A 22899-nucleotide genomic window follows, 5' to 3' on the forward strand; every position below is an offset into this window, starting at 1 on the left:
CAGCGTTAGATATGGCAGGAGAATGACCTCTTTTGACTGTCTTGCTATGCTGTGTTTAATGCACCCCAGATAGTTTGCCATCTTGGCTGCCAGGGCACGCTGCTGATTCATGTTGAGCCTGCTATCAGTCAGCACCCCCAGATCCCTCTCTTTAGGGCTGCTCCCCAGCCACTCATCTCCCCTTCTGTACCTGTGTCTGGTATTACTCTGTTCCAAGTATAGAACCTAACATTTTCACTTGTTGAATTCCGTGCCACTGATGATTGCCCACTCTTCCAGTCTACCTAGATCCTTCTGCGAGGTCTCTCATCCCTTGAGTCAACAGCACCTCCCAGTTTAGTATAATTAGCAAACTTGCTGAGGATGCACCCCACTTCTGCATACAGGTAGTTGATTAAAATGTTGAAGAGAACTGGCCCTAGAATTGAGCCAGCCTGATGCAGTCCCATTCAGTACAATTTTCTGAGTGCTACCATTCAGCCAGTTCATCACCCAGCATGGCGTGTACCTATTCATCTCACAGTTTGTCCAGAAGGATGCAGTATGAGACAGTACCAAAGGCCTTACTAAAATGCAGAAAAATTACATCTACTGCCTTCCCTTCATCCACTAAATGGGTGACCTTATCGTAGAAAGATACCAAATTATTAAAACAGAACTTTTCCTTCGTGAACCTATGTTGACTATGTCTAATAGCTTTCTTCTTTAACTGCCTTTCAATAGCATTCAGGATAACGTCCATAAGTTTTCCAGGTACTGAGGATAGACTGTTAGGTCTGTAGTTTCTTTGGTCTTTTCTTACGCACTTCTTGTACATTGGGATAACATTAGCCAGCTTCCACTCAGCAGGGTTCACCCCAGACTCCCAAGTCCTTTGGTAAATCGTTGAGGGGAGTCCAGCTATAACACCTGTTAACTCCTTCAGTACTCCGGGGCGAATACTGTCAGACTCCAGGGGTTTATAGATGTTCAATTGATACAACTTGTCCTTTTAATTTCAGTGACCACAAATGGAAAGTCACTGCTCCCCCAGTCATGATCCTTCAACTTAAAGGACCTGACAACCCATAATCTATCATTAATACTAAAAACTGAGGCAACAAACATGTTAAATATCTCAACCTTTTCCTCATCCTTACTTGTTAGGTGACCATCTTTATCAAGTATCAGTCCAGTGTTTTCCTTGGACTTCCTCTTGCTTAACATACTTTCAGAGGCCTTTTTCTTTTTTGGTTGTCTGATACTGCATTGGCTAGGATCAACTCAAGATAAGCTTAGTTTTATCTTGATTTCTTCCTACAAATGTGAACTGTGGCTCTATGATCTCCCTGTGAGGCCTGACCTTGCTTCCAGAGATCAGGTACTTCTGCCCAGGTTCCAAGAGGAGTTCCCTATTTAACCAAGCCAGTCTTCTGCCCCACTTGCTTGACTTGCAACATGGTGCCTGCTCCTGGGCTTTTAAAAGGTGGTTCTTGAAAAGTGACCAGCTTTCAGGGATCCCTAAATCCTCGTTAGAGCATATTCCCAGGAGACACTGTTAACTAGCTTCCTTAGTAGCTTAAAATCCAGGGTGACAACTCTGTTGACCTTTTCTCCTTACAACAAAAATTTTAAACTCTGATATTTCATGATTACTATGACCAAGATAGCCGCCTACCGTCACATCTCCCAGAAGGCCTCTAGTCTCAAACAGCAGGTCTAGGAAGGCATCTTTCCTAGTTGGCTTACTAAATATTTGTGACAGGAGGTTATCTTCAAAATGCTTTGAGAATTTCTCAGACTTACTCGTCAGTATTCCAGTTTATGCCTGGGAAGTTGAAATCTCCCAGAATGGTAAAGACAACCAACCCAGAGATTTCTCCTTATTGCTTATAGACTATCTCATCCATGCCATCATCCTGGGTGGGTGGTAGACACCCACGACAATATTTGCTTTGCTGTCCATCCCCTTAATTCTCACCCAGAGGCTCTCTACCACATCATGCCCTAACTATGACACCAGATGTACACCAAGTTTTGCGGATGACACCAAGTTGGGGGGAGGTGTCAATCTGCTGGAGGGTAAGAAGCCCCTGCAGAGGGAGCTGGACAGGTTAGATAGATGGGCAAAGGCCAATGGGATGAGGTTCAACATGGCTAAGTGCCGGGTCCTGCACTTTGGTCATAACAACCCTATGCAATTCTACAGGCCTGGGGCAGAGTGGCTGGAAAGCTGTGTGGAGGAAAAGGATCTGGGGGTGTTGGTCAATGCTTGTCCGAACTTGAGCCAGCAGTGTGTCCAGGTGGCCAAGAAAGCCAACAGCATCCTGGAACGTTGTTCCTGTATCAGGAATAGTAGCCAGCAGGAGCAGGGAGGTGATCGTCCCCCTGTACTCTGCTGTGGTGAGGCCGCACCTCGAGCACTGTGTTCAGTTTTGGGCCCGTCAGTACAAGAAAAACATTGAGGCCCTGGAGCATGTCCAGAGAAGGGCTACGAAGCTGGTGAAGGGCCTGGAGCACAAGTCCTGTGAGGAGCGGCTGAGGGAACTGGGGTTGTTTAGGCTGGAGAAGAGGAGGCTCAGGGGAGATCTTATTGCTCTCTGCAACTACCTGAAAGGAAGGTGTGGGGAGCTGGGGGTCGGCCTCTTCTCACAGGTATCTAGTGATAGGACGAGAGGGAATGGCCTCAAGTTGCACCAGGGGAGGTTCAGGTTGGAAATGAGGAGACATTTCTTCTCAGAAAGAGCAGTCAGGCACTGGGACGGGTTGCCCAGGGAGGTGGTGGAGTCACCGTCCCTGGGGGTGTTTAAGGAAAGGTTGGATGTGGTGCTTAGGGACATGGTTTAGTGGGTGACATTGGTGGTAGGGATATGGTTGGACCAGATGATCTTGGTGTGATGGCTTTAAACTAAGAGGGTAGATTTCTATTAGATCTAAGGAAGAAATTCTTTACTGTGAGGGAGGCACTGGAACAGGTTGCCCAGAGAAACTGTGGATGCCTCCTTCCTGGAAGCATTCAAGGACGGTTTGGATGGGACTTTGAGCAATCTGATCTAGTGGAAGGTGTCCCGTGGCAGTGGGGTTGGAATTAGATGACCTTTAGGGTCCCTTCCAACCCTTCCTACTATTCTATGATTCTATGACTTTCTGAATAGGCGTGATGATGCATGATGATTTGTGTCATCTAAGATGTTTTTCCCTCCCAATATCCAACTCATTCAGTATACAGCAAAGATGGGCAATCAGGCAGTATTAAAGTGGAATTGCGGTCTTAAATCTGCCAGCCTTACTTTTTGCAACTTGCCAATGCACAGTTAAAGCCTGTGCAGGTCGAGACAGAAACACGCGTCCTGACATCACAGAATGGTCGCAGGGGACTACAGATGTTTCGGCTGCTCCGAGGGAGCTGCCTTACCTGGTAATCATCACACCAAATTAGAGCATTGGTTTTTAGTCTCACCTTTCATAACACTGAGCATCTGAGTAATATGCCCTCCAAAATAAACAGTATTCTACAAAGTATAAGGAACCTTAATTCTTATAAGCATTCTCTGTTCTTTAGAAACAGTACAATACACCCTGGGTGACATACATTTTGATAGTTCACATTGCTTAACATCTGTGTGCTTTCATGAAACTGTAATCCAAACACACTATTTAGGTGAAGTTTCTTTTCAGTAGTGGATTAAATGAATCATATTCTTTAGTATCTGATATTATCTTTCTTGTACACAGTGTTTGATCACCTTCCCTTTTTGGATCTGCCTTAAAAAGGGGTGAAAGCAGGGGAAATGTCTGCATTTGCTTCAACAGACAAAATTATCCCTATTGTGTGACATTGAATTAGATACTGCATTGCCAGTCATTTAGATAAGCTCTGTACCTGGATGGAATAGGGAGAACAGTTTGTAATTAATTATACTGAAAGTCCCTTGCTAAGGACAAAAATGCAAAATAATATTGGTGGCTGTCTGAGAGCACAGGTGCTCACAAATCAGAAGCCTGATTTTGATCTAAGGGTTTTAGATTAGCTAGTCACTTCACTGGGGTTGTAAGAAGCAAATATTAAATGTTTAGAGTTTCTAGTTACTCCTGCCTGGGACAGATTTGCAACAGCACTCTATTTCTTCTACCCGTATCACTAGGTCTCTGCCATGTTCCCTTGACACAGGAAGGCACCCAATATGTTGCTGGGTCAGCTTATGTAAGAAAGTGGCACTGGGTGCGTGACTAGATTTAAAAAAAAAAAAATCTGTTAACACAGCTTTACCATGTTGGTTAGTTTCCTTGTCTGGATAGGTGGAGAGATATGTAGAACCTGTTACACCAGCGTAGCCCCAGATTAGTATTACAAATGGACAGTTATCTATCATGGTCACGAAGATGAATGGGGAGGCAATGAGACTGCATTACTTATACCAGAAAATGTATGCCTAAACCCTCAGCCTTGTGAAAGCACGGATCTGTCTAATTATTCAGCACTGGATACTTGATGTGCTGGGAGTGGTTCAGTGTTCTCTGTTGTCCAGTAAGTGTATTGTTGCTATTGCTAGTGGCAAGCCACAGGCCTTGTACTAATTTAACAGCTCAGGACTCACCAGTAACTGTTCTGAGTATTCACAGGTCTATTTTAGATGTACCTGCAAGATCTTGTAAGTGTCAGGAAAAGGTTGGGAGGCCTATCTCTTATCGCTTAACACTGATTCTGTAAATTTATCAGATATGGTAGAGGTCAAACATTACTAAGTAGTCACTGTGTAACTGACCCATGGGCCAGTAAAAAACAGACTTCTTAAGAAGTATAAAAATAACCCAAAGAGGACCTAAGATCAAGGAGGAAGAACTCCCCCCTCCTCCCCTCCATTGAATTCCTCCTAGCGAAGAACTCAGGACGACTCACTGCAAACCATCTCTTCTAAAAGACTAGCACCACTGAACAGCATAACTCAACAGTGGTGAAATGGTTAGATACTTCTGTCCACATGTATCCATTTCAACTGTACCATTACCAGGATTTAGCAAGAATTGAATAATTTGTCTTATATATGTTAGTATCATTTTAACTGGGTGCATATTTCTACTGTATTGTAATTACCCTGTCAAGACACTAATGAGACTAATGTTAAATTCCTGACTCTGTATATAAGGTATGCTCCTTTAAGTCTATACAACTTTCATTGTGTTGTGGTGATTTTACTCGGGTGGGCAACCAAGCTCAACCACAGCCGCTCTCTCACTCCCCCTCCTCAAAGGGAAAGGGTGAGAAAATACAATGCAAAGGGCTCAAGGGTTCAGATAAGGATGGGGAGATCTCTCAACAATTATTGTGACAGGCAAAACAGACTCAGAGTAGGGAGACAGTAAGATTTATTGCCTATTACTAACAAGCTAGAGAAGTGAGAAACAAAGGAAAGAAACCAAAAACGCCTTCCCCCCATCCACCTTCTCCCACCTCCTCCCCCCTCGAGTGGCACAGGGGAATGGGGAATGGGGGCTGTGGTCAGTCCATAACACTTCGTCTCCACTGCTCCTTCTCAGTCACTCTCTGCCCCCGCTCCGCGTGGGGTCCCTCCCACGGGATGCCGTCCTTCCCGACCTGATCCTGCGTGGGCTTCCCAAAGGCAGCAGCTCTTCAAGAACTGCTCCCACATGGGTCTCTACCACAGGGCTCATCCCTCAGGAGCAAACTGCTTCAACCTGGGTCCCCCACAGGCAGCAGCTCCCCCCAGACCCCCTGCTCCTGCGTGGGCTCCTCTCCACGGGCTACAGGTCCAACCTGGAATCTGCTCTGGCGGGGGTCCTCCGCAGGCCGCAGCCTCCTTCAGTGCAGGTCCACCTGCTCCACTGTCTCGCCAGGCTGATGTAACCCCATTTACTCTAACTCTTTGTGCCCTACCTGTCAGCCCTCGCACTATGTATTTATCTAGCCAGTGGCTGGATATTTTGTCCAGAAGGGTACTGTGAGAAACAGTCTGGATAGCTTTGCTGAAAGCTAACAAGATTACATCAACTGGTTTCCCTTGGTCATCTACCTGGGTGACCTTGTAATAAAAGGAAATTCAGTTCATTAAGCGGGACATTCCCCTCTTGAACCTGTGTTTGCTGTGACCAACGTCTGCATTGTCTTCCAGTTTTTTTCAGTAACTCCCAGAATAACCTTCTCCGTAATTGTACCAGGCACTGAGGTGTGACTCTCAGGCCTGCTGTTATCAGGATCTCCTTTCTTGCCCTTCGTAAAGCTGGCACAATGTTTGTCAGCTTCCAGTCAACTGGGACCTCTCTCTCCAGGTTCCCAAAACCATTGGGAAATGATTGAGAGAGGTCTCATGATGATGTCAGCCAGCTCGCTGAGTCCCTGGGGACGAATCCCAACAGGCCCCATAGACTTACATGAATCCAGCTGGAGCAGCAAATTCCACCTCTGCTTTGTCTGTGTCCCAGTTTGTGAGCGGAACATCCCCATCAAGGATCGGACCAAGGTTTTCTCTGGTCCTCCTTTTGCTGTTAGCATATCTTACAAAACTCTTTATATTGCCCTTGCAGTACTGGCCAGCTTCAACTCTAATTGAGCTTTGGCTGCATGAATTCTCTCCCTACAAAGGCAAACAGCATCCCTGTAGTCCTCCCATGTCACCCGACCTCGCTTCCAGTGGCCATACACTATTTTTCTGCCTAAGCTCTAGAAGAAGGTCCCTGCTCAGCCAAGCCAACCTTCTGCTCCACCTGTTTGACTGCCAACATTTTGGAATTGCTTGCTCCTGTGCTCTTAAGAGTTGGTACTTAGACACTGACCAGCACTGATGGACCCCAGTGTCTTCAAAAGCAGTCTTTTTTAGTGCTTGGATCTCTCCCATATCTTTTCCATCCTGGTTCAGGCGGCTGTTTGCTCGACAGAGAGCCTGTAAAACCAGGCACTTTTGATGCTCCCAGCATGTCGTTTTCCATGTTGGCACCTCTCAAACAGGAGATGCAACCAATTCCCTGTGTGGTTTGATTACGCAGAAAAGCTGATGAAGGTTTCTTTTCCAGCTTTGGGCTTTCAGCTTCCCAGACCATGAGTACCTCTGGGGGAAGTTGCATTCTGTGGCTCCTCCTGCAATCTCGAGTCATGCAAGACCTCTGTCGCTGCAGTATTTTCTTGTGTTCACGTCCCACTGACCTTGTTTGTATCCGTGCTGTTCTTGTTGGCTCTTGTCTGTACTGCGAGGGTCTGGGAAAGTAGACTCAAGTTTCTCCAGGGCCTCCAACTAGCATTCCCTAGCAATGAACTTGGTAAAACCAAGTACCACTGTCTTCAGTGGTTCAGGGACAGGCACAAGAGACCCTGGCAACTCTGCCAGGTTGGAGCATCTATAAGCAGAGTTGGATGCCATGGGCAGGCATTCAGCTGTCATTCCTGGCAGTAAGGGGTACGGCAAGTACAGAACCAAAGCTTCAGCAGATGCGTGTTCCCTTGTGCTTCCTCACCGGCCCGTGGGTCAGCAGACTGAACGAAGTGGTGTGGACACACACAGAACCTGCACCAGCAGCAGGAAGCCCCTGTAAACAGGGGAACCCACACGCCCAGAAAAGAGGATGTGTTCTCGTAAGCCGCACTTCCCGCAGCAGGGGTGAGGGCAGGGTCAGGAGCTTGTGCAAGTGTGTGTGTGATCACATGTAGGGGCTGGAGTTCTGGGGGGTTACTTGCAGGAAGCTGTTTAGAAACCCACAGATGTTTATTAATATGTTGTCGATCCATTATGTTCCTGATACTGATCCCGAATATAGGGATCGTGGGTTACCATTAGCTACGTGTCATTAATGTACTGCTTCAATCCTGATTAGATTTAAGCTGTGTGAAATGAGCAGATTTTCCCTGTAACAGTTCCATACCCTCTGCGTTTTCCTTCCTGATCAGCCACCCTCACCACACCTCCCATGTGCACAAAGTCAGGTATATTACAGAGCAAGAACAAAGAGCGCACATTCTCATTTTGGGGCATGAGTAGTACAATTCATCTTTGTTACCAAGCTTTGTTCTAAAATTTCATTTTAGAATCTCTCACTGTGCTGTGAACCCAGTAGCAAGTACCTTCCAGTAGCTAATTCCTTCTAGGACAATACCAGCAAGCACGTTTATGGACCACCTTCCCAATGCAACAGCGCTGTTGGGATGGTCTGAGCCTTTTGTGCACAATAAAAAGAGTCTGCTTTTCTACACACAGTTTAAGTTTGTCCTCATTTACAACCAGCTGTGTGCCCTGCTCTTCTGAGCCTTTGATGCATACACTTATGTTTTTAGCTATCCCATTTCTTCCTCAGCACGTGCATGTCTGCCTGCCTCTTCACAGGGAGAAAGCTAGCTGATGGGGTGTGGAAGAGCAGTGTCTGCATGCCCACACCACTCAGCTCGGAGTGCAGTGAGGCCCAGCAGGGCTTCTTTATCCTTAGGGATATCCTTAGGGACACTTACATCCTCCAGAGTTTTCAATCAAGTCACCCCGCGCAGTGCTAGAAGCACCATGTGTGTCTTACGTAGTGGTGACAGAGTAAAGCTTCACGATCTGTAAGAGGCAGGGATGCTGACATGATCTGGTGATCCCTTCTGATCTCCGGCTCCATAACGGCAAGTCACATGCAACCCCTCCTCTCTGCTCAAAGCACCATCTTTTTCCTCAGCAATTAGTCAGAAACCATGTTGGCAACTTCCTGTGCTCTGGGTTACTGGGCTTGGGCCTTGCATGGGGACTTGCCCAGACTGAGCCACAGATGTGCCTTCCTGTGGTGTTCTGACTGCTTTTGTAGGCCCTTGTGAGCGTCTTTATTATCCCTTTGTAAGAAAATACCAACAGCACAGGCATTTTCACACACGTACTCACTCGCCAGGGAAGGAAAATCGCCAGTACTGTGTCCTGTGAAGCTGATTGAAAATGTGCAGAAGGAGATGGTCTGAGCAGCAGTGGTTCTGTTTTTCGTCTGTTTTCCTTTGCCGCTATGAGTTTCTGTGTTGCAACAAGCCTCTTGTGAAATGTCCTGGCAGAGAAATGATGAAAACTCCCCCATCTCCATGTGCTGTGGAGAATACCCCAGCTATGACTCTGTCTGCACATCAGATTAGAGTCTGCACAGACCGCCCAGCACTATGGGAGCTGCCCTAGCTCCTCCTCCTGCATGAGGAGGGCTGCGTTTGTGGCTGTACCAGTAAGGTGGACAGACTCTTGATGGAGAAGAGTGATGCTATGGCAGCGATAATGAACCAACAAGGGAGAGTCAGTCCTGGGACTGCAGGTAACCATAAAGCCTTCCTTTCTGTCCTCCTCTAGAAGAAGGAGAAGGTGGGGGAAAATACAGGGCTGGGTTATATAAAGGGCACGGTACCGTGGCTGGCTGTGTACCAGGAGAAAGACCCAGTGCCCATTCTCAGGGTAGAAACCATCTCTTCTGCGTGTCTGCTGCCACAAACACCGAGCTGGACTGTCACTCCTTTGAGTAAGTGACTACATGCTATTGCGTAAAAAAGGCTGGGGGACAGAGCCAAAATAAGGAGTTGGGTAGCTGAGAGAAAGAAGCTCCAAAGAGAGGTGAGGAGGAGGGAAGTACAGAAAGGGAATTCAGCGAAAGACAGGGGTAAGGGAGGGCAACCAGGAAGGTGTGCAGGGGACAAAAGAGGCGCGATAGGACAAGGAAAGTAGTGCAGTTTGGGAAGAGCGCAGGCATGGCTTGTGATAAAAAGCAAGAGGGCAGTCCCTGTGTTGCCCTACACTGCAGGTGTGACCCTCTGCTAGTGACAGACAGCACAACCCGGTTACAGCACCTGCGGGACTTGCCAGTCCTTGGGACAGGGTTATCAGCAGGCTGTCAGGGCATGCAGCCCCTTGGATTATCCTGCCTCCCAACTCTGGGCCGGGGGATTTCCACTCTTGCCTTGTGTTTTTCAGCCCCAGCAGAAGGGAGAAGCTGTTCCCACCTGAGCCCCTGGGTCTTCCTTGTTTCTGCCCTTGCCGTCAAAACTGCCCTTGTGACCGTCGGCCTCGGTGGGTTCCAGGGTCCCTTTACTTCCCCGGGGATGAAAGGAACGGTCGCCTGAAGATGCCTGGTGTCAGGTGGAAAAAGAAAACCCTAGTCTCTTCACCAGCAGGCGACTGCCCTGCACCAAAACAGCCTGTTCTGCTGCCCCTTTCCCCCACTGCCCTCTTAGCTGGGGAGCAGTGTCCCTTCCACAGTTAGCAGGTAGTGTCCTGGCAGGGCCTTCCCACAGCTCCTCTCACTTCCCCACCTGCCCGAATAAAGCCAGTCCTGGGTGAAAGCCATCAGCTCCTGCCCTCCCACTGCAACAGAGCCGAGAAGTCTCCTTAGTGCCAAATGACATCTGAGCAGGTTCCCCGAAGGCCGGCTGTTGGGTCTCAGTTCTCCTGGGCGCATTTGTGGTCTCCCTCAGAGCTCCTTGTGACCATGTTGCAGGTGAGGAGCCAGCATGATCTCCCTGGAAATACTGCTACCAGGGCTGCCCACGTTTTAGCAGAGTGAGGCGTAAATCCACCAAAATGCTCCAGCTGCATCCCACCCACACCGCCTGGAACAAACAGAAGGGAAATATGTTGCTTGTAGTGTCCTGGAGTATCGTTATTGCTCTGCGATAACTCTTCTGTGGTGTTCAACTCCCTTGGGTGAGGCCTCAGCACTCAGCAGTTCTTCCCCTTCTTGGTATGGGTGAAAATGGTGCTCTAAAGCTGCAGAACACAGGAAGATTAAGAGGGAATGCATATTGATATTCCACCTTTATTAAGATGATCTCACATCTTCTTTGACCTTTTCGCGACCCCATCCTCAAAGGGTGTCTTAGCTGGGCTTTGTCAGCTGGGAAAATGAGTCTCTCAGCCAGCTGAGGTGAGAGGGGTTCATCTGATCAATGTTTGCCCAAGGGAGGGAGTGACCAATAATGGGGAAAGCTGTCTGCTCTTTTCCTTCAGGATACAATTTTCAGGGCTTGTTAATGTAACAGAGTCTTTGAGGGAGCTCAGCCAGAAGCTGGAGGGCAGGACAGCTTGCCTATGAGTGAGGGTGAAAGGATGACAGTGGCGCCTTCCTTTTCTTTCCTCTCTTCCCAGTTGTTCTCTTTCACAGAAGCTGCGGCCAGTACAAGACTCTGCCTCAGAATGCTCCAGGGTGGCACTGCGTCCCCAATGTATCTGCAAGCAAAAGTGAGTGATGCTAAGAGTCTTGGGAGTGACATTAAGCACGTCCCCCAAATTTATTCAGGTGTAAGTCAGCCTTTGAGTTTGGGAACGGGATTGTCAGCCAGAGCTGGATTGCTCTAGGGAAGGAAGATGGAGACGTGAGGAAAGAATATGTTATGTTGTACAATCTGACTTAGGATGCTCTGAAAACATGTCCTGGGCCAGTGGAAGAGGGTGGGTTGCTCCAGTTCCATCTTCTGATCACTCGTCCCATTCTGTGCCCACACATGGCCCCTCAGGTCCGGTCCAGTTCACAAATCTAGCCAAAAGCACCTCATCCTTTTGTAGGGGATGGCTCAAGCCTGTGCTCTCCAGTGCCAGGGTTTCTGTTTCTACAAATGTAATGGTAAACTTTGAGTGGATCTAATACAGAAGAACATAGGTAAATTAACATTTTTTTCTACTTCTTCCACTCACTGGACACTACACTCTCTCCATTTGGTGCCAAGATGGGAATCTGAGACAACTGCTTTGATCCCGATTAGATTTAAACTTCATGAAATGAGCAGGTTTTCATTTCACAGAGTCACAGAATTGTAGGGGTTGGAAGGGACCTCAAGAGATCATCAGGTCCAACCCCCCTGCCAAAGCAGATTCCCTAGAGCAGGTTGCCCAGGTAGGCGTCCAGATGGGCCTTGAATATCTCCAGAGAAGAGACTCCACAGCCTCATGCATGAAAGCTGGGAGCTTTTTAAGGGTGTGATCCCTGAAGCCTGCATCTTCACTCTGCTGGGTGAGAATATGTGAGTGGAAGGGATATGGTCACGTAGCTGGTGAGAATCAACAGCTCTATATACCTGAAGGTACTGGAAGGACTAAGCACCTGCCCAGGCAGAAGCATTGGAGGGGGGCAGGTTCATTGCTTTTCATGTGCTTCTTGCAGGAGAAGAATCCTTTGGTTTTGGTTTTGGATCCTCTGTGGTCTTGCTTTGGACAACAGTCTTCTCGGCATCTTCTCCCTTCCCTGTTCCTTTCATTTTCCTGGCCCTGTATCAGCAGCAGTTGGTTACAACATTTGGCCATTGCACCTTGATTGCATAGGTTTGCACTTAGCCCCGCTGGAGAGCTCCTGTCTGGGAAACCCAAGAAGACATTCCCTGTGAGGTCTGAGATTCAGGGCAAGCATCTTCAGCTCTGCTCAGTGTACCAAAGTGTATTTGTTGGTTGACTATACTGGATGGACTTGTTTGTTGGACATATTCTATATTGAGCTATATTCTGTGTGTGATATATACAGCTTACAGATAGAGCTATATAACCTGAAAAAAATACAGCCTCGTGCTTTAGAGAATGTACCTATGCTTTTCAATCCATCATGTGACTTTCTGTGTGTATGGCAAATTTCTAGGAAAAACATGGCTTGTGTAAGAAACTACCTGTGTTGGCAGTAAGGCTGTCAGACTAGTTTACTGTGTATGTTTGTTACTGTGTATGAGTTGAGAGCTAATCACTTGGACAACGCTTTTCTGATGCAAGTGTTCCCAGAGGAGTCCTGCCAGCTACTTCCCATCTCACTTCCTCGGGAACGGTAAGGCAGAAGCTGCCTCTCTCCCCAAACAGAGCTTGAATGGGCATGATAGAACAAAGAAAAAAGCAGCTCAGGCAGGGGCCTTGTGACAGGAGTCTGTCAGGCTGTCAATGGTGCTGTTTGTGGAGCACAAAAGAGATCCTTTGCCGCTGTCCAAAAAAGAGGCGCAGTTCAAACCCCTTCCCTGATACTTGGGGTTCTATGCTGAGCTCACTGAGAAGAGGCACAGCGCATCTTGTTCAAAACAGGGTCTTCTTCCCCTACGGAGGACAGCTGGATGTGCTGTCCAGAGGGCTGGAGATGCTTTCAAGAAAGCTGCTATTACTTCTCAGCTGATCGGATGCCCTGGGATGAGAGCCAGCAGAACTGCAGTGGGATGGGCTCCCACCTGGTGGTGATCAATACAAAAGCAGAGCAGGTAAGTGCAGGGCTGAGAGAGGGGCAGAGCAGCCCGGAGACAGGAGTGCCAGGCCTGGAGGGGCCTCAGAGCCCCTCCTGGCTCCTGCAGTGGAGGGGGGATGTCCTTGCTGCATCCACTCAGCACTGGCTCCTTTCTGCCACCAGCTCCACCCCACTGGGGCTCCTGCCACCTCCCTCTGTTCAGTCCTGAACCTCATGGACGTTGTACTCTGATTTCCAGGATTTCCTCAATAAGGAAATAACACGACAGAATACATACCGGCGAGAAGGAATCAATTTACACATCGGTCTGAGGGCACAGGAGGTGGGCCAGTGGCACTGGGCAGACCAGACTCCCTATAATGAAACAGCAGCGTGAGTATGCCATGACGGAGAGTGTTTGGTGTGGCTCCGGGTAGTGCAAGAGGGTGGAAGAGATGTGAGGGTGTCTGATGAGCATGAGAGGGATGTGCCATGACTGTCTGTGAGAGGACAGTGATGGAGCAGGCAAGGGCTTTGTAGGATACCAGGTTCCCACGGATCCATCCATGCTGGTTAGTGGTTAGCGATAAATTATCTGTGACATGACCATCGGTGCTGTAGGCATAGAAGAAGCTGCATTTCATCAGGAGAAAGAGCCCTTCATACATGACGAGCCTTGCCTGACCTCCGTACTGCCCCACCATGCATGCGTGCAGGGATAGGCACATGGTATATGTGCCTGTATGTGTGCAGGTGTAAGCACATGCTGGGCCAGTGCTGTGATGCTGCAGAAGCGCTGGGGCGCTGGGAGAGATCTCCAGGGCTTTTCTTGCAGATCTTTCTCCCGGAAGAGACACATCCTCTGCTGGCTGTGAAGTGCCTGGGGTGAGCTGTGGTGAGCAGCTCTGCCCACCAGGCCTGAACAGATCCCTGCCGTGTTGGTTCTAGGAAGAAGTCAGGTTTCCATGTAAGACTGCTGCCAGTGGGATTAGCAGAGTGAGAGGGAGGGTACGACTTCTGTCCCTCAAACAGCATCTGGAATTTCTCCCCTCCAAGCCTTGTGTTCCACGTGTGGCCTTTTCCAGCAATGTGCTTGCAGGGTGCACAGGGAGTAACATGTCTGTCTCTGTCTCAGGTTCTGGAGGCCTGGGGAGCCAACTAATGCACCTGATGAGACGTGTGTTGTAATCCATCACAATACAGAACATCTCCGGAACTGGAATGATGTCCCATGCAAGACCTATTCTTATCGGATTTGTGAAACTGCAGCAGTAACTATATGATGGAGGAATCCTCGTTCTGAGATTAGCAGAGAACTGGGAACAGCAGAGGGCTGTGTTGGGAGGGGTAGGGGAGCCTTGGAGCCTTTATCTTCCCTGTGCTGGGTGGGATGATGAGACTGGGAGTGATGTTGCTCTGCATCCAGCATCCCCTGTGCATATGTATTTCTGAAAGTACTATGACCCCTGAAGTGGAAAGAATCCATGCTAGAAGAACTCTGCCTGTGCTTTCTCAGGCTGACCATCCCATCCCATGGTTGGTGAAGACAGATTTGGCAATGGAAGCTCCAGGCAAGCATGGCAGGTTAAGGGTCATGTCTCGGAAATGGGCCTATAACTTTCTTTCAGTGCCATTGCCTCCGTGGGACTGACAGACGAGGTTGAAAAAAGGTAGAGCTCTCCAGAAGGAAGAAGATGCAGGAATGCAAGAAGGATATTCATTGCTACTATTTCCTTTGTCTCCTTGAGAAGAGGTGCCTGCTTCTTGCTGGGTCATAGAGAGTCCTGTTCAGCATTGGTTTTGCTGAACAAATACTGATTTCCTGTAAACCAGAAAATATAATATTACACCGATGAAAAAGGCTCTGGGCTCATTTCTCCTCTGCCTCTTTCCCTTTCCCTCTCTATGCTGAGGTATTTTGCATATGCACGTGCTTCATATCAAGCATGTTGCTGTGCCAGGAAAGAGCCATAGATGACGACTGCAGCAGAAGTTGCATTAACCCAGTGAGTCTTAACGCTTCAGAGATAACCTGTGTGTAACGGACCTCTTGCACACAGCCAAAGCTCTGGGAGAGACCGGGCACAGGAAACCAGCTGTGGGGTTTTTATATGGTGCCATGGCTGAAAGTCTTACCTGAGAGAGAAACATGAGCGTGTGCCAGGAGTCTAACCTGCACATGGTTGACCAAGTATGAGGACACGGCCCCAGCAGCAAAATAATTAGGTCCCTTGGTCACCCTTCCCACCTCAGAGCTAATCCTGGACTCAACAGATGCAGCAGCCATCCTGGGAGGCTGACAGCTCAGTGGACCCTGTCAGGGCACACCTGCCCAGGCTGGACGATGCTGGAGAAGAGGCAGGAAGAGGCAGGGCGGTTGCTGCCCACGAGGGTCCCTCCAGAAGTGCAATGCATATTGCCTTCACTTCCACCTGAGTCTTGCTGCGGACCGTGTGCCCCTGAGGCTCCCATCCTTCTCCACCCATTTCTGTTTCCTGGTCCCTATGCCCCCGCCTCTGTTTGCCTCAGGAAGCATCATCTGCCTCGGTTCTCCCAAACTAACTGTGCCAGTTCCCCATGCAGTGCCGATGTGCATCTCCTGGCTGTGTTATTCTGTCCTACCTATGAATGTGAACTGTCCCTCTGTGTCCCAGTGGAGGGGAGAATTTGTACTGGAGGAAAGTGGCTGACCAGGAGAGTTGGCTTCCGAAACCAATCAATGGGAGTCGTTCTGTGGGTGGTGGCAGAAGCTGCCATATCCCATGGCCCAGCAGACGCAAGGCAGCTGCAGTTCCATGTCCTTAGGTCCAGGCTGTAGCGCGGCTGAGTGCGTACACCGAATAGGCACAGATGCACACATTCCCACAACATGTACGTATACTGACTAACATATAGTTACTAACACCTACGAAACAAAATATTACATAGGCCTGACTGCTCACAAAAATGGGCAATGGCAATGGGTGGATCGGACTCCATATAATAGGATGGCCTCGTGAATATCCTGAGAGAGTGAGGAAAGTCCTGCAACTCACACCCCTTAGTCCAAGGGACCAATACACGGTGTAAGGCAAGGTCTGTGTCATTGAGGGGTGTCTGTTGCTAACTGCCCTGAAAAGTCAGGGAGACACAAGCAGTCTTCTTTGCCTTTCCAGAGCTCCCGATCTGTCACATTTTTGTTCACTTTTGTTTTCCACAACCGTGTGAGATGACTTCACCCCAACTGTCATGCATGCCAATGCATTCTCAATAGGGGAACTTTCTTTTACAGGTTCTGGAAACCTGGAGAACCCAATTTACTCTTTGCAGAAAAATGTGCTGCAATTCATGTCAAGGGAAACACGGACTCCAACACGTACAGTAACTGGAACAACATCCTTTGCTCTACAAGTTGCTATCGAATTTGTGAATTGGCAGTCAAATTTGTCTGAGGAAGGTGTCCTGGTTTTGGTTGGGATGAAGTTAATTTTCTTCATTGTAGCTTGTATTGTAGCGGAACAGTCTCTCCCTTGGAAAAGAAGAGGTATTGTCTAAGTTTATTTAAGGATCCCCATAATCAACTATCATTTATGTAGCACAGGACAAAAAGTAATCCATGTTCAATGTTTAACCTAGGCTCCATTTGATCAGGGGCAAAATGCTCTTTCTGGAAGAAAGAATGGAAAGGAGGCAACAGAAAGTAGCCTTAAGTTGTCCTTAGGTGATGTGACCACATATGGATAAAAAGGGTTAGAGTACTTCATCAGGGAAGACCAATGAAGACCACCACGTATATATGTATTTATATGGTTAGAATGTAAAGCTTTGCTTGAGATTTCTGATATGAGAGGTTTGTGAAATGATACTGGATTTTCCCGCAGAAGCATAGAAGAGAATCTCCTGATCCCATCTTTCTTATTACATATGCACATACAACAGGCACAAACCCATTTTCTTGCATTGGTTATACAATACATCAAATGAAGGTAGACATGGGAATTGGTCCCTATCTCTGCTTCATGCAGCCAGTCTTGATGGATAAGTTGTGAAACTCTAAGTACGAGTTTCAGCCATGTGTCCTCAAGACAAAACCCTTGACTAGTTCAGCACAGTAGCAGTATCTGGAGTTTAGGCATGGTTGGATGCTGTACTCAGCTGTCCTATATTAGGACTGCCCTTCTACTCGCTCCTTAGCTGCCAAGCACTGGCCTTCTGTGATGGGCTGCTCTCACAGGCTGCCAGCAGAAATGACCAGGGACCACATCTCAGTCACACTCCATATTGCTGATAGTCCCAGGCTCTTTTTTATTGAAGGGAGCTATGTCACAGTAACAAGCATTAGGATGTGCCAATAAGCATTGGGAGGCATTGTAGCAACCGCTAAATCCCACTCTGGGCTGGTGTCATATCTAGCACAAGGCCTTTGGGGAAGGGGGGGTTGGTTCTTATGAATCACGTGTGAGAAATGTGGCTTGTAAGCAGGGAATTTAACAGAGTTGTGCAAAAGACACAGTACATTGTACTTCTGGTCACATTCCCATTTCACAAAATGAACTTTACGTGCTTTCACATGAAATGATGTCAAAAAAAAACATCCTTTATTGTAAGACATAAATGATCTGATATGGGAGACCATGTAACAGGAGAGTGCAGAGGTATGAAAACACCCCCAGGTCCTTTGAGTGTAGTGTGACAGCAAGTGCATAAAATGTTGAAATTAGAGCAACATAACACCCTGAGGTCCTTTAGTTCTTGGTAGAGGCCTTATCTGATAACTGTGAGATTGTTTACCAAAAAGTCCCTCTCTGCTCTGCACAGCTCTTTGTTTTGTATTTTCTAATCTTTCAGCTGTTTGCACTCAACTCTTTTTAGTCTCCCAGTCATGTGTCTTTCCTCAGTCTGCCTCTTCACTCAGACCTTTTGTTTTCGGGATATGAAAGAGGAAAAAACAGTGGCAACAGGGCTTACAGGCTGGCTGCATTTGAAGTTGGGTATGTGTGGTGGTTTCACGCTGACGGCTAGCTAAAGTCCACCACACTACTCTCTTACTCTCACGCCTCAGAAGAACAGGGACAGAAAAAAGGGGAGATTTAAAAAAAAAAATAGTCTCACAAGTTGAGAGGAGGACAATTTAATTAAAGGAAAATAATAATAAATAATAATAATAAAAAGTAAAGGTCATAATAATAAAAAACAAAGATAATACAGAAGCAAAGGAAGAAAAAAATATTCTCTACTTCCCATCAGCAACAAATATTTGGCCGTATCTTGGGAAGCAGGGCCTCAATGTATGTAGCGGTTGTTTAGGGTTGGCGTTTTCATGATGAACACCCCTCCTTCCCCTTCCTCAGTTTTTGTTTCTGCGTACGATGTCATATGGCATGGAATATCCTTTTTACCCCTTTGGTCAATTTAGGTCAACTGCCCTTGTGATGTCCCCTCTCCACCTCTTCCCCAGCCTACTGGCTTTTGGGGTGCTGGGGGTGGAGGTGGGTGGGATTTGAGAGACGGTCTTGGTGCTGTGCCAGCACTGCTCAGCGATAGACAAAACATTGGTGTGATACCAATGCTGTTCTAGCTACAGGTACGGAGCACAGCACGATATGGGCTGCAAGAGGGAAAGTTAACTCCATCCCAGCCAGACATGGTACAGTATTTTGTCTACATGGAATAGGAAGTCTTGCTGCATCCCTTTCATTGTGCTCACATTAGGAGAAGATTGAGACTGTACACTGTGCATATGTGTACCCATCTTGTCTTCCACCTGCATGTTCTCCCAGATGTACCATTCATTTCACTAATATTAGAATGAAAAAAAGAGGATAATACAGATAATCTTACATCCCATCAGATGTTAGGAACCCCAGGTTGTGCAGCACCAGACTGACTTCCATTCAGGGCATGGTATGAGGTGAAGATCCTGTCAATGGAGAGGTTCTGCAATATTTAGAGCACTTGAAGGACTAAGAGCTATCACAAAACTTCCTCAGAAGAAAACAACCCTCTTCAGCATTTACATTGCCAAAGAGATAAGATGTTGACAAGAGAACATGTTGCTTCACTTTAGATAAAGGCAAGGAAACACAGATGCAGTCCTGTTTTGCAACTTCATCTTGAACTACTAAGCTCAGCACTACCTATATTTTAGCCAGTAATATCTGACGTGGACGAGAAGAATAATTTTGCATTCAAATTTTGTGTCTCAGCTGAATGACTAACAAATAATTCTTCATGGATTAATTTAGACTATTAACAATCAACCACTTGCCCTCTGCCACAGGATAATGCACTCTACAGAGTGAAGGACAAGGGCTGGTATTTGATAGCTGATGTAAGAGGAAATAGAGTCTGTATTTGTGAAATCTGATGTATCAATCATTGATGTAATAAGTCTCCCTAAGAGTTCGGGAATTCATATATTTATAGGTATTTACAACAGATATTCAAATGTTCGATATGTTTACCCCATATTATTTCCTCTGAGCAGATTTTTGGATTCCTAAATAGCTGCTAAATCCTACATGGAATCCCCCACTCTCTCCCTCTGTAGAGCCTTGCAAAAAGCTAATGGAGTATCCCAGTAGGTATTTCCACAGAAATAGGAAAAGGCAAAAAAATTGATGATTAGTATACTTCATGATAGTATCTGCAGTCCTGTTTCCAGGTGAGCATCTTGGCTGCATCCCAACTGCCTGTGAGGACAAGGCCTGGATGCTGGCACACTCCCTTCTCTTTTGGAAAGGAGCTCAAATTTGAGAATGGGGAAGGAGTCACAGTGACATTCAGTTCTACAGCTTATATGCACTGTAGCTGAGAAACAGTCTGACTGCAGAAAAGAAAAAATTTGTCTTGGTTCAAACCTGAGTTCACCTCTGGTTTTCCTCAGGAAAGACAGACTATATCCATTGATTGATTAGTTGGCAAGAGACAGAAAGAAAATGCCAGGCATCACTGAGGAGAGAGGGAACCAAGAATGGGAAAGAAACAATACTGCGTTATGTTTTCAGAAAGTGTCCAATAAAAATGTGTCCTGCAAGAGCTGGAATAGCTGGTATAGGTATTAAAGAAGACATTCATTGTATCTTAGCGGCATTAGGCTGGAAAAGGCAAGACTGGTGCAGGTACTCACATCTGCCTCATGGAATCACATGGAAGAGGGGTGATGGTGCAGGTTCTGTTGCAGTAACAGTGCATCCACCTTCTTAAGAAATTCCCAGTTGCCTTATAGATCACTGGAACATGCTGGCTTACCTTCCTTCCCTCTTGCTTTGAGGAATGATGCCAAATTTTTCAGGAGATCAGAGCAATTAGTATTGATATTGGTCAGGCAGGTAACATCAAACAATCAGTATCCATGATTCTTCTGGTCAGTCTTATTAGTTACATCTGTCTACTGTGCCTGCTGCTGTCTTTATGTTTAATTATGACAGCTGATCCCCTTTTATAGGATACATTTAGTTACAAAAAGTGATCACAGAATCACAGAATGGTTGAGGTTGGAAGGGACCTTGGGACATAGAGCACATTAACCAGGACCATGTTAAGTCAAATTTTGAAGATCTCCAAGGAGGGAGACCACCACCTCTTTGGGCAACCTGTGCCAGTGCTCAGTCATTGTAATAGTAACAAAGTGTTTTCTGATGATGGAACCTCCTGTGTTTCATTTGTGCCCACTGCTTCTTTTCCTGTCTCTGGGCACCACTGAAAAGAGCACGTCTCCATCTTCATTGCATCCTTTCATCAAGTATTTACACATATTGCTAAGATCCCCATGAGCCTCCTCTTCTCCAGGCTGAATAGTTCCAACTTCCTCAGCATCTCCTCGTAAGAGAGGTGCTCCAGTCCCTTGATCATCTTGGTAGCCCTCTGTTGGACTCTCTTCAATAGTTCCATTATCTCTCTTGTACTGGGGACCCAAGTGCTTGGAGCAAGCACTCCAGGTGTGGCCTCACCAAGCGTTTATTAAAGGAGAAGGATCACCTCTCTTGACCTGTTAATTATCTGCATATTGCAGCCAAGAATACCATCTGCCTTCTTAGCAGCAAGGGCACGTTGCTGATTCATATTCAACTTTTTGTCCACCAAAATTCCTAGGTCCTTTTCTGCAGAGGTGCCTTCCAGCCTGGTGGCCTCCAGCATGTACTGGTGCCTGGTGTTGTTCCTCAAAGTGCAGGACTTTGCACGTCTCCTTGTTGAACTTCATGAGATTTCTGTCAACCCACCTCTCCAACCTGTCAAGGTTCCTCTGGATGGCTGCAGGGCCTTCTGGTGAGTCCCAGTTCCACTCTTCACAGTTTCATGTCATCTGTGAATTTTACTGAGCTTACAGAAGCCTACCTAGTTGGTCAGGCATGATTTCCCCTTGGTAAGTCCATGCTGACTACTCCTGATGATTGTCTTCTACTTCATGTGCCTGGAAATGTTTTCGAGGATTAGCTGTTTTATCACCTTCCCAGTGACTGAGGTCAGGCTGACTGGCCTGTAGTTCTCTGGATCCTACTTCTTGCCCTTTTTGAACATAGGGTTGATATTTGCCTTCCTCCAGTCTTTGGGCACTTCTCCCACTTGCCATGATTGAGCAAAGATTATAGAGCCCCCTCGCAATCACATCTACCAGCTCCCTCAGCACTCATGGGTGCATCCCATCACAGTCCATGGACTTGCAAATGGCCAGTTTGCTCAAGTATTCCTTGACCCAATCCCCTCCCACAAAAAATACATCATCCTTGCTCCAGCTATTGAGCCTGGCCTCTGGGACCTGGGATTCCTGAAGGCCAGTTTTGCTGGTAAAGACTGAGGCAAAGAATGCATTCAGTACCTTGGCCTTTTCACTGTCCCATGTAACCAAGTCTCCTGTTTCCTTCAGGAGAGGGCCCACATTTTCCCTAGTCTTCCTTTTGTCACTAGGTAATTGTAAAAGCCTTTCTTGTTGCCCTTGATGTCCTTGGCCACATGCAATTTTATCTGGACTTTAGCTTTCCTAAATTTATCCCTGGCTGCTTGGACATCGTCTGTATCCTCCCTGGCTATCTGTCCTTGTTTCCACTCTCTATGGGTTTCCTTTTTATGTCTGAGTTTGGCCAGGAGCTCCTTGCTCATCCATGCAGGCCTCCTGCCATTTTTGCCTGATGTCTTCATTGGGATGCATCATTCCTGAGCTTAGAGGAGGTGATCCTTGAATATTAACCAGCTTTCTTGGACCTGTCTTCCCTCCAGGGCTTTATCTCATGGTACTGGTACTCTACCAAGCAGATCCTTGAAAAGGGCAGAGTCTGCTCTCATAAAGTCCAGGATTGTGAGCTTGCTGTTTCCATATGGACATTGAGTCACTGACTGCTATTCTTTGAATGCAACCACCCAGCCAACTCCTCATCCACTGAATAGTCCATCAAATCCATCTCTCTTCAATTTACAAAGATGTGTGGAACTGTGCTAAAGGCCTTACAGAAGTTCAGGTAGATGACAACAGTCAATCTCCACCAATGCAGTCACTCCATCATAGAAGGCCACTAGATTAATCAGGAACAATGTGTCTTTGGTGAAGCAATGTGAACTGTCTCTAATCACCTTCCTGTCTTACATATGCCTTCACATATCTTCCAGGAGGATCTGTTCCATGATCTTCCCAGGCGCAGAGGTGAGGCTGACTGGTTGATATTTCCCAGGGTCCTCTTTTCTACCCTTTATAAAAATGGGTGTGATGTTTCCCTTTTCTCCAGTTGATGGGGACTTTGGCTGAGGGCCATGACTTTTCAAGTATGATGGAGAGTGGCTTAGTGATTACATCGGCCTATTCTCTCTGGACCTTGGGATGCA

General features: G+C 47.1%; 1 protein-coding gene across 1 annotated transcript; it reads left to right on the forward strand.

The window, feature by feature from the left end:
• Positions 1–9034: 9034 nt before the first annotated feature.
• Positions 9035–14964, forward strand: LOC118247593 (C-type lectin domain family 4 member D-like). The gene is made up of 6 exons (XM_050710137.1): positions 9035–9246; positions 9897–9992; positions 11067–11159; positions 12972–13141; positions 13364–13497; positions 14240–14964. Exons 1-6 carry the CDS (start codon positions 9180–9182, stop codon positions 14385–14387), a joined length of 708 nt encoding a protein of 235 aa, XP_050566094.1. The 5' UTR covers positions 9035–9179; the 3' UTR covers positions 14388–14964.
• The last annotated feature ends 7935 nt before the right edge of the window (positions 14965–22899 follow it).

This window comes from Cygnus atratus, chromosome 1, assembly GCF_013377495.2.
Source record: "Cygnus atratus isolate AKBS03 ecotype Queensland, Australia chromosome 1, CAtr_DNAZoo_HiC_assembly, whole genome shotgun sequence".
Lineage (NCBI taxonomy): Eukaryota > Metazoa > Chordata > Aves > Anseriformes > Anatidae > Cygnus > Cygnus atratus.

What these genes read in the sequence shown, in the direction of transcription:
- LOC118247593 (XM_050710137.1), top strand. Translation starts at nt 9,180, where the DNA reads ATGGAGAAGAGTGATGCTATGGCAGCGATAATGAACCAACAAGGGAGA. An exon ending in AGTCAGTCCTGGGACTGCAG is followed by an intron (nt 9,247 to 9,896) that starts GTAACCATAAAG and finishes TGTGTTTTTCAG; the next exon opens with CCCCAGCAGAAGGGAGAAGC. An exon ending in CAATGTATCTGCAAGCAAAA is followed by an intron (nt 11,160 to 12,971) that starts GTGAGTGATGCT and finishes TGTTCAAAACAG; the next exon opens with GGTCTTCTTCCCCTACGGAG.